The sequence below is a fragment of the Rhinopithecus bieti genome, unplaced genomic scaffold (assembly GCF_001698545.2).
Source record: "Rhinopithecus bieti isolate Rb0 unplaced genomic scaffold, ASM169854v2 scaffold_5476, whole genome shotgun sequence".
In the NCBI taxonomy this organism is placed as follows: domain Eukaryota; kingdom Metazoa; phylum Chordata; class Mammalia; order Primates; family Cercopithecidae; genus Rhinopithecus; species Rhinopithecus bieti.
The window spans coordinates 4,038,992-4,051,214 of record NW_016805433.1 but is presented as its reverse complement, the minus strand read 5'-3'; the positions used below and the strand labels follow the sequence as shown (position 1 = coordinate 4,051,214).

Here is a 12,223-nt window from a genome sequence, read left to right as displayed (position 1 = left end):
ATTTAGACTCTATGAAGAAAATGTTTATAGTTTACTAAAATATTTAATAGAAGAATTTTAAAATGGAAAACATACCATGTTTATAGATGAAATATTCAGTGCTTTAAAGTCACTTCAGTCTTTATCCATCCATACACTTAATTCAATTCAGATTAAAATTTTAATCAATATTTTATGTTAATATAATTGGATAACATTACAGTTTATATGGAAAAAATAAACATTGGTATATAATTAGGTAAAGAAGGTAATGAATGATAAGGGAAGTTATAGCTACCAGATTTCAAAGTATGCCATGAAGCTGCAATAGTTAAAAGGCTAAAATAAGGGCATATGAATAGATAGAGTTATTGTGTTATATAAGTGAGGGTCAATAAGTAGATCCAAATACATATATAATGATTATGATAAAGGTGGCATTTAAAATCACTGGTTAAAGTATTTAAGTAATGGAATTAGGAAAGAGCCTCCTGGCTGGATAAAAGTAAAACTGAGTTTTTCACTCATCTTAGAGAAATAAATTTCTAATAGATAAAATATTTAAACATTAAAAAGTGAAGTCATGAAGGCTATATTAGTGAATTTACTTATGATTTGGAAGGTATAAGGACCTACCAGAACACTAAAGTCCAGAAACTGTAAAGGAAAACATGTATGAATCTGAGTATACAAAAAGTCATTTATTAAATAGGAAATCCTATCCCTATTGCTTATTTTGGTCAGGTTTTTCAAAGATCAGATGGCTGTAGATGTGTGGTGTTATTTCTGAGGCCTCTGTTCTGTTCCATTATAGTATAGTTTGAAGTTGGGTAGCATGATGCCTCCAGCTTTGTTCTTTTTGCTTAGGATTGTCTTGGCTATTCGGGCTCTTTTTGGTTCCATATGAAATTTGAAGTAGTTTTTTCCAGTTCTGTGAAGAAAGTCAATAGTAGCTTGATGGGGATAGCATTGAATCTATAAATTGCTTTGGGCAGTATGGCCATTTTCACAATATTGATTCTTCCTATCCATGAGTATGGAGTGTTTTTCCATTTGTTCGTGTCCTCTCTTATTCATGTCCTTTGCAGGGACATGGATGAAGCTGGAAACCATCATTCTCAGCAAACTATCACAAGAACATAAACTAAACACCACATGTTCTCAAGTGGGAGTTAAACAATGACAACACGTGGATACAGGGAGGGGAGCATCACACACTGGGACCTGTCAGGATGTGGGGTGCGAGGGGAGGGATAGTATTAGGAGAAACACCTAATGAAGATGACGAGTTGATGGGTGCAGCAAACAACCATGGCACATGTATACCTATGTAACAAATCTTCACATTCTGCACATATACCCAAGAATTTAAAGTATAATTTTAAAAATTAAATGAAAAAAAAGAAGAGATGATAGAATGGAAGCCAGTGTTGTGGTGATATATAAGAAGTAGTGAAAAATGAAACAACTTGTTGTAAGTAGTCTAGTTGTTCTGGCTGTATGAGATGGAAAAATCGACATCTGTTTCATGTGCTTTGGCTCTTGTTCTGTGAACAATGTACAGACTGTGTGAGTCTGGATGGAGAACTTTGAAGAACCTGCCTACAAATTGTAATTGCTACATTGTCAAGCTGTGGGCTGTATTACCTACCCCCTTGATGAACAAGATGGTGGCAGATATGAGTCTAGTGTAGGCAAAGAAAGTTTCTACCACCGCCAGAATTGTGCTGTCATTTTGAAAGACTGTGTATCTATTAAAATTTTTGAATAATTGTCTTCTAATGAACTTGGGGTTGGAAATGGGTACACTTGTCTGTTAACACCCAGGCAACGTGTCCTTATCTAGGATCTGGACACATGCTCTATAGGTAGCATTGTACTGAGGCTATGGCCAGATAGAGGCTAAGAAAAGTTCTAGAAGACTATGTTCAAGAGTCTTGACTTGGTCTTGGTGAACCACTGGTCTACTTCTTAGAAAATGTAAATTTTCTAAGGCACTGCCAGGGCAGCTGTGAAATATCAGTGGACTTTGCTGCTTATAGATACTTACCTATTATTTCCTCCTAATCTGGCCCAATAATTCCAATTGAAGTTGGGAGGTGTGCCGTGGATTCAGACTTAAGTTGATTTAGGTTCACTTTCTTAGAAACTCAGAACTAGAGGAAGATTAACATAGGGGAGAGTATTAGCCTGACATTTCTGGCTGTCTAATAGAAATAATGATTATAAAACTCAAATCTTTGAAAGAGGGGACTCATTGTAGTCTACCACAGTGTGGATTTATTTATTTTCAGTTTTACGTATGTAAGTATGCATTATTACATTTGTTTATTTGCCTTTCCAAAGTTTTTCCAGGCTACAGATATCAGACATTATGATCTTGGGGTGATTGGCCTATGCTCTAGTTCTCAAAGGCAGTTTTTATAGTGAGTAGCTTTTACTTAAGCATAAGGACAGAGGTCTCCTGTCCTTGGGACCTTAGGAGACAATACATCTGCTTTTGTGTTGGAGGCATCTGTTTTGGTGAACAAGGGTTAGGACAGGAAAAATAGACTAGGGTGTAGCTAAAGGTGACTAGAGCAACTCTTGAGTTTCTGCTGTGGCTGGGTTCTAAACAAAATGCCTTTCTTTCTTGAAATAGTTGGATAATAGAACAGGGAAACTGAAGAAGTGATACATGATCTACAAATAATCACAAACCTTTGGATATTCCTGATGGACTTGAATGCTTACAATTCAAGGGTATGAGATGTCTTATTGGGTATCACTCAAACGCTCTGATTAAATAAGATATATCTGAGAAATGTGATACTCACGTTTTTTGAACATATATTTCTTAGGCTTGGCCATTCTTCCTGAAGACCTAATAAGGCCTAACCAAGGACTTAAATAACGAATGTTTGTTTTTATAGCTACCAATGTACCAGGTAAATAGGCAATCCTGATTAAATTACCAGGATTAATGACACTGCCCCCACTCAAAAGTATCTTTTCCCTACTTGTTTTCTCTACCTTTCTTATCCTAGATCATTTATTTAAATTTCCCAATTTAAAAGTACTTTAGGGCCTTTTTTCTCATTTAGCTCTAGGCAATTGATGTAATTATTTCTTACTTCTCTCTTTAGCTCTGTACAATGGGTTAAATCAACTTTGTAAACTCCCATTTATATTTATTTGCTTCTTTATAAATTTATGTGTTTTTATATACACCCCCAAAATAATTCATGCAGATGAGTATTTGGGACATAAGCATTTCAGAATTTTGTAAACTCTATAGATACTTAATATATCATTTTTATAAAACTTTTTATGTATTTGGGCCAACCAGGAAGCAATTAATTATAAAACATTCTATAGAAATTTATTTATTTATTTATTTATTTATTTATTTATTTATTTATTTATTTTAGAGACAAAGCCTTGCTCTGTTGCCCAGGCTAGAGTGCAGTGGCACAATCATAGCTCACTGCAACTGCAAACTCCTGGACTCAACTTATCTTCCTTCCTCAGTACCCCGAGTAGCTGGGACTACAGGCACGCACCATGTCTGGCTAATTTTTAAAAATATATTTTTGAAGAGACGAGGTCTTGCTCTGTTACCCAGGCTGGTCTCGAACTCCTGGTCTCAAGAGATTATCCTACATTGGCCTCCCAAAGCACCAGTATTACAGGTGAGGGAGCTACCCCACCCAGCCTACATCATTCATTTTTAAAGGATACATTTTGCTATAAACTAAAATGAAAGAAGCTTTAAACCCCATTCTTATATTTAATTATAATACTTTGTTTCTAGGGCATGGGAATTCGTTTCAGAAAAGACTGTTTCCTGGGGGAGGACAAAGGGGAAACATTGAATCTCTAATTAAAGTATTTCCTTAAATCTAGTTTCTTAACTCGCATTTTTAACCTGATTAAATATTAGTAACTATATTATTTAAATTACATGTAAAAATTGAAGCTTATTCTAACTAAATGTTTTCTGCTTTTTTGTTTGTAGAGGAACGCTGACAAGAAGACCTTATGAACCAGGAATATTTTGTACTCGATGTGGCAGACATGACAAATGCACAGATTTTCTATGCAGTAAGATAAAGAAAATAACTTAAACCTGAAAAAAATGCATAATGGATTGGACAACAAGAAAAATAAGTGATTGAACACTAGTTTTTTATTGTCATGTTAACATTATTCCTTTGATCAGAATGCTGCTATTATATTACCAAAGGATGGTTGACACAGTATCATCTTTAGATTTTTCTAAACTATAGAGCCTTTTCTGTTCTGTCTTAACCCTATTCCTTCCCCTGAGGACATACCAGAGTGTCCGGAAGAGGGAATAACTAAAAGTTTTACCCTGAAAAAGCTTCACGGTTTATTCCCAAACAGCAGACTGTTTGATAATAACTGCTTTAAAGGATAGTATATTCCAAAATATTTATGAAGTAGCATATATTTAATACCCTTTTCTTTTAGTTTTCCTCCAAAAGCTGAAATGTCCAAATATTTAGAAAGTAAAAGTGGAAAATATGTTTGATTACATTTTCTTTTAGTTTTCCACGAGAGAATATACTCCAAAAGTATAACTATAGCTAAAATATACAATGCTTAGGAATATGGGAGGAGATAAATTAGGATGATAAGTAAATAGCATATTATGTTATTTTATAATTATTATTCTTTAAGTTCTGGGGTACATGTGCAGAACGTGTAGGTTTGTTACATAGGTATATATATGCCATGGTGGTTTGCTGCACCCATCAACCCATCATCTACATTAGGTATTTCTCCTAATGCTATCCTTCCCCTAGCCCCCGACCCCCCAACAGACCCTGTGTGTGATGTTCTTCTCCCTGTGTCCATGTGTTCTCATTGTTCAACTCCCACTTATGAGTGAGAACATGTGGTGTTTGGTTTTATGTTCTTGTGATAGTTTGCTGAGAATGATGGTTTCCAGCTTCATCCATGTCCCTGAAAAGGAAATGAACTCATCCTTTTTTATGACTGCATAGTATTCCATGGTGTATATATGCCACATTTTCTTTATCCAGTCTATCATTGACAGGCATTTGGGTTGGTTCCAAGTCTTTGCTATTGTGAGTAGTGCTGCAATAAACATACGTGCGCAGGTGTCTTTATAGTAGAATGATTTATAATTCTTTGGGTATGTACCCAGTAATGGGATTACTGGGTCAAATGGTATTTTTGGTTCAAGATCCTTGAGGAATCGCCCCACTGTCTTCCACAGTGGTTGAACTAGTTTACACTCCCACCAACAGTGTAAAAGTGTTCCTATTTCTCCACATCCTCTCCAGCATCTGTGGTTTCCTGACTTTTTAATGACTGCCGTTCTAACTGGCGTGACATGGTATCTCATTGTGGTTTTGATTTGCATTTCTCTAATGACCAGTGATGATGAGCTTTTTTTCATATGTTTGTTGGATGCATAAATGTCTTCTTTTGAGAAGTGTCTGTTCATATCCTTCTCTCACTTTTTAATGGGGTTGTTAGCTTTTTTCTTGTAAATTTGTTTAAGTTCTTTGTAGATTCTGGAAAAGAGACAGGGTCTTTCTTTCTGTCACACAGGCTGGAATGCAGTGGCATGATCATAGCTCACTGTAACGTTGAATTCCTGGGCTCACGTAATCCTCCTGCCTCAGCCTCCCAAGTAGCTAAGACTGCAGGCATGTGCCACCACGCCCAGCTAATTTTTTTTTTATTTTTTGCAGAGACAGGATCTTGTTGTGTTGCCCGGGCTGGTCTCAAACTCCTGGCCTCAAGTGGTCCTCCTACCTCACCCTCCCAAATATATGATATTTTGTGCTGAAGAAAAAACAGAAACAAAAACTAGTGGACAGTTTTACTATAACACCATTTCAGGGATGATTCCCCCTAACATCTCTGCTGTTGCTTCACTTGAATCAAAATGCAAACTCTTGTTCTTCCTCTTTTCATTGTCTTTCTTTTTCTGAAAAATTCAATCCTAAAGTCACTAGGCAGGTCAGCGGAATGTAGTCATCTACACAGAGGGGCATCCAGAGGTGATGTGTTAGAACCTAAACAGCATAACAAAGGATCCACACGAGATGCAGTGGGCATGGAAAGGAAACCTAAGCAAGGTGAGGATGCTGTCCACATAGAGATGTGGCCACGTGTGGGAAGTCAGATCCCTCATGGAATGAAGTAACTGTCCATATATGAGGTCTGGTTTGGGGTATCAGAACCAGAGCAGAATAAAAAGATGTCCATGCAGGGATGACTCAGTATGTGGCATCTGTGCCCAGGCAAGGTGAGGAGAGCATCAACATGGGATGGAAGGGAGAGTCTGAGCCAGTGAGGAAGGCATCCCTAGAGGGATGGTCTGGCAGTGGTTGTTGGAGGCCAAGAAGAATAAGGAGAAGAGTCCATATTGGAGTGGGCTGAGAAGAGATTTCGAACCTAAGCCAGTAAAGGGGGCATCCATACTTAGGGGCAATCACACATGAGGTGTCTGAGTGCAAATTAGGTGAGGAAAGTTTTAATGTGGAGAAGATAACTTGACATGGGTGAAGTCAGGGCCCAAGTCGGGTAAGGAAGGAATCCACACACAGAAGCCCAGAGCTGGGTTTCAAAGTCTGAGCAGGGTGGGAGATGTGTCCCAGTGTAGGGCCAGCCCCTAAGTTGGCCGATTAATACAAGACAATTTCTCAGCATAAACATACTCCAAATATTACATTGGACAGACTTATAATGAAACAATATTTATTGCTTTCTGAGATTCAAATGTAACCTGACATCATTTGTTTTTATTTGCTAAATCTGAGTGTCTAAGTCTAAACAGAGTGAGGGGGGCACATATGTGTGCTAGGAGCTAGAAACAATGATGAGAGATTGGAAGCATAGTGGGGGATTGATGAAAAAATTAAGTATAATGGGGGCTAGTTTCTTGCTGTCAGAAATGGAATACAAATATATAAAGGAAAAAAGCAAGCATGAATCTTATGGTGGTGAATTGGAATTATAAGTGTTGGAAATTAAGAATTTTAATAAACATATATAAATGTGTATATATACACAGATTAAACTATAACTCTGGACTCAGTTTCAACATGTGAATAATTGTAGGGTCTCAAGAACAGAACCAAAACAATAGAACAGAAAATACAACTAGAGAGAGATATATAGATACTTAAGTAATAAAACAAATTTCACAGAAATAAAAATACCTGAATCTAAACATTGAAAGTGCACACTATGTGCCGGGAAAAAGTGACACAAAATAGTCAACACAGTAGACAGAATCTTAAAGTATCCAAGCAAAAATGTAAGATCAGTTATTAAGAAATTTAATGGTCTGGATTGAATCAGAAAAATAGTCACTCTAAGTATTTTAGCAATAAAGTGTTTAACATAGGAAATTCAGTTTACCCGAATACTGTAAACACTAAGGAAGTGAAGGTCAGGGAAGTGGCCACAGTAAGGCAGAGAAGTGGCAACAAAGCAGAGAGTTCTATATTGTATTATACTAAGAAGCCACTTTGAAACTCACATTGATCCATCTTACCTGGTCTACCATCACCCCTGGTGGTTGCTTTTCTTATATCTTTCCTATTTCATTTGCATTCCTGTCATTGGCAAACTCTTACCTGAAGCTATGCAGAGAAAATAATTCACGGAACTGTACTTCCTTGTTTTAGCTCTACAATACAAAATTGACTTCACACTGATGTGGTAGTAATGCCGCTTTGGCAACTGATATTCCCACGTAAAGGGGGAAAATTCAGTCTGGCTTCAAACTTCTCTACCATAACAGTAAATGCTAAGAGATGGTTGCATGATGCCTATATGCCCTTAATATAAGAAGTGTCAACCAAGAATTTATATACAGCAAAACCTATTATTCAAGTGTAATCAAATAGACAGATGTTTTGGGAGCATGCAGTTACATTTGATGTATAGTTCTCATGAGCACTTCTTCAGTAAACTAAAGGATGACATTCACCAAAAAGAAGAGAGGAATGAAAAAACTTGACTGAAAGAACTCTCTGTGAGCCCTGAATCTTAATAGATAGACTAAGACTAAAACAATCTGAGAGTTATAGTTACAAAAAAAAATACAAGAAATATTGGAAACATGCAAATGATATAATTAATAAAACTTGGGAGGAGAAGAGAGAGAGAAAAAATATGCTTATTTCCTCATCATTTATAGCTAAGGGCCAAAGATACTAAATAGACTATTTAAAGCTAGTGAACAATAGAGGTGCAAGTAAATTTAAATGTATTTAACTATTTAATGAAACATGTAATCAATAAATATTGATGAGAAGTGAATAAAGATGCAAAGAAGAAACATACTATTACATAATTGCTCATACTAAGACATCAATAGATACACAAATACCAAATGAGAAAATACAAACTATATGATGAAGACTTTTTAAAAGAAAATCTAAATAGAAATCATTATATAAAATATGAAGTAAGACCAAGCGCAAAAGGCTAAAATAACTGCAGAGATCCAAAGGAAGGTCAGTTCATCTCCAAGGTGCCTGAATAATGAGTTCTACATTTTCCTGTTACAAGACAAAGTTCTTTGTTGCTATTGGGTTCTCTATGTATGAGAACTCATTTATCCTTCCACTGTGCTTCCTAATGGAATTCAGGATTGGTTATCTGACCATCATGATATTGTTTAGCTCTGTGTCCCCACCCAAATATCATCTTGAATTATAATCCCCACATGTTGAGGGAGGGACCTGCTGGGAGGTAATTGGATCAGGGGAGCAATTTCTCTCATGATGTTCTCATGATATTGAGTGAGTTCTCATGAGATCTGATGGTTTAAAGTGTTTGGCAGTTGCCCCCTGCCTCTCCTGCCACCATGTAAGATGTGCCTTGCTTCCCCTTCACCCTCTGTCATGATTGTAAGTTTCCTGAGGCCTCTCCAGCTATGCAGAACTGTAAGTCAATTAAACCTCCTTTCTTTATAAATTACCCAGTCTCAGGTAGTTCTTTTTAGCAGTGTGAAAATCAACTAATACATGAAATTGGTACCAGTTATAGTGAGGCATTGCTGAAAAGGTACCTGAAAATGTGGAAGCAACTTTGGAACTGGGTAACAGGCAGAGGTTGGAACCATTTGGAGGGCCCAGAAGAAGACAGGAAGATGTGGGAAAGTTTGGAACTTCCTAGAGTCTTGTTGAATAGTTTTGACCAAAATGCTGATAGTGATATGGACAATGAAGTCCAGGCTGAGGTGGTCTCAGATAGAGATGGGAAACTTATTGGGAACTGGAATAAAGGTCATTCTTGCTATGCTTTAGCAAAGAGGCTGGTGGCATTTTTACCCATGCCCTAGAAATCTGTGGAAATTTGAACTTGAGAGAGATGATATAGGGTATCTGGCAGGAGAAATTTCTAAGCAGAAAAGCACTCAAAATGTGACCTGGCTGTTTCTAAAAGCATATAGTCTTATGCATGGATAAAGAGATGATCTGAAATTAAAACTTATGTTTAAAAGGGAAGCAGAGCATAAAAGTTTGGAAAATTTGCAGCCTGACCATGTGGTAGAAAAAATATATATATATATTTTTTTTCTCTGGGGAGAAATTCAAGCTGGCTGCAAAAATGTGCATAAGTAACGAGGAGCCAAATGTTAATCACCAAGACAATGGGGAAACTGTCTCCAGGATATTTCAGAGATCTTCATAGCAGCCTCTCCCATCACAGGCCCAGAGGCCTAGGAGGGAAAAATTGTTTCATGGGTCAGGCCCGGGTCCCTGCTGCTCTGTGTAGCCTTGTGACATGGTGCCCTGCCTCCCAGCCATTCCAGCTTAAGCCATGGCTCAAAGGGACCAAGGTATAGCTCAGGCCATTGCTTTAAAGGATGCAAGCCCCAAGCCTTGGTAGCACCTTGGCAGCATCCATGTGTTGTTAGGCTTGCAGGTGCATAGATGACAAGAGTTGAGCTTTGGGAGCCTTTGCAAAGATTTCAGAGGATGTATGGAAACACTTGGATGTCCAGGCAGAAGTCTGCTGCAGGGGTGGAGCCCTCATGGAGAACCTCTACTAGGGCAATGCAGAGGGGGAAATGTGGAGTTGGGGGCCCCCACATAGAGTCCCTACTGGGGCACTGCATAATAGAGCTGTGAGAGGAAGGCCACCATCCTCCAGATCCCAGAATGACAGAACCCTTCAGAGCCACAGGGGCAGAGCTTCCCAAGTCCTTGGGAGTCTACCCCTTGCATCAGCATGCCCTGGATGTGAGACATGGACCCAAAGGAGACTATTTTGGAGCTTTAAGATTTAATGACTGTCCTGTTGGGTTTTGAACTTATATGGGGCCTGTAGTCCCTTTGTTTTGGCCAATTTCTCCCACTTGGAATAGGAGCATTTGCCCAATGCCTGTACCTTCATTGTATCTTAGAAGTAACCAACTTGCTTTTGATTTTACAAGCTTATAGATGGAAGGGACTTGTCTTGTCTCAGGTGAGACTTTGAACTTGGACTTTTGGGTGAATGCTGGAATGAGTTTAGACTTTGGGGGACCCTTGGGAAGGCATGATTGTGTTTTGAAATGTGAGAAGGACATGAGATTTGGAAGGGGCTAGGGCAGAATGATATGGTTTTGCTCTGTGTTCCTACTCAAATATCATCTCAAATGGTTATCTCCAAGTGCTGAGGGAGGGAGCTGGTGGGAGGTAATTGGATCATGGGGACAGTTTCCCTCATGCTGTTCTCATGATAGTGAGTGAATTCTCATAAGATCTGGTGGTTTCAAAGTGTTTGGCAGTTCTCCCCTCACTCTCCCTCCTGCCACCATGTAAGATGTGCCTTGTTTCCCCTTCACCTTCCACCATGATTTTAAATTTCCCAAAGCCTGCCCATCCACGCAGAACTATGAGTCAATTAAACCTTTTCTCTCTCTCTCTCATTTTTTTTTTTTTTTTTTTTGACAGAGTCTTGCTCTGTCGCCAGGCTGGAGTGTAGTGGCACAATCTTGGTTCACTGCAAACTCCGCCTCCCAGGTTTAAGTGATTATACTGCCTCAGCCTCCCAAGTATCTGGGACTACAGGAAAAACCTCTTTTCTTTGTAAATTACCCAGTCTCAGGTAGTTCTTTATAGCAGTGTGAAAATGGACTGATACATCTCTCAACCCAAATGAGCAGAAGAAAGGGAATTTATTTCCTAAGAACTATTATTATCTCATTGGACTAGTTAACTAAAAATATTGAATGCCAGGCTATAGAGCTAACTTTGCCATCTGGGAAATTAAGAGCAACTGAAAGCTTCTGAAAATAAGAATTAAATGAGGAAAGCGAATAGATTTCTAAGATTAATTAGGAGTGATCTGTGGGGAGAAAGACAGATGAAAATAAGAGATATTATAGAATCCTAGAATGTTGGAGCTGGAACAATATTTTAAGGGCAGAAGTGGAAAACTTATGTAAGGTCAATGACGTAAAGACAGAATTAGCACTAGAATGCATATCTCCTTACTCATGTATTTCCATACTTTCTGTAACAAACCAGCTGATTTAATTAAAGAGAATATATTGTACTTTAAAGTTGGCTAGTGGTTGGAGGGAGGACATCAAAGATAATGCCTGAGAGCTAGGAGAAAGTGACACTATTATTGGGAGATTTTCTTATTTTTTAGAGAAGAAATTTTATCTAATTTTTTATGGACTTTCTTTTTCTTTCTAGGTAATGCAGATCGTGACCAAGCCATATGTATGTATTGTTGTCCTTTATTTCTTGAACAATTTAACTACTTTATGTGAAATCCAGCTTTCAATTGCTTCTTTGTTTACAGATTACCGATTTTGGTATCCAAAATGGGAAATGCCCCGGCCAATTCTGTGTGATCCACTGTGCACATTCATTTTATTATTGAGAATATTTTGTTTTATGCTGTGTGTCATAACTGTTTTGATAGTACAGTCTCAGTTTCCAAATATCTTGTTGGAACAACAAATGATATTTACCCCTGAGGAATCCAAAGCAGAGAATGAAGAGGAGGAAAAAGAGGAAGAGAAGAAAGAGAAAGAGGAAATAGAAATGGAAATAATGGAAATGGAGGAGGAAAAAGAAGAGAGAGAGGAGGAGGAGGAGGAGGAGGAGGAGAAGGAGGAGGAGGAGACACAAAAAGAAAAGATGGAGGAAGAGGAAAAATAAGAGTAGAAAGAGGAGGAAAAAGATGTATCACCAATATAAGCCAAAAGTGTAATACAAAAAAAGACAGACAAAAAAAAAAAAAAAAA

At 37.8% G+C, this 12,223-nt stretch overlaps 1 protein-coding gene across 1 annotated transcript in view; it reads left to right on the top strand.

Moving 5' to 3' along the window:
- Positions 1-12,223, top strand: part of GLIPR1L2 (GLIPR1 like 2) — a 46,287-nt gene extending 34,064 nt beyond the window's left edge. Inside the window, exons 4-6 of the mRNA XM_017872504.1 lie at positions 3,977-4,062; positions 11,667-11,693; positions 11,776-12,223. Of these exons, the coding sequence (XP_017727993.1) occupies positions 3,977-4,062; positions 11,667-11,693; positions 11,776-12,137 (475 nt within the window). The 3' untranslated portion in view covers positions 12,138-12,223. The remainder of the gene's footprint in view (positions 1-3,976; positions 4,063-11,666; positions 11,694-11,775) is intronic.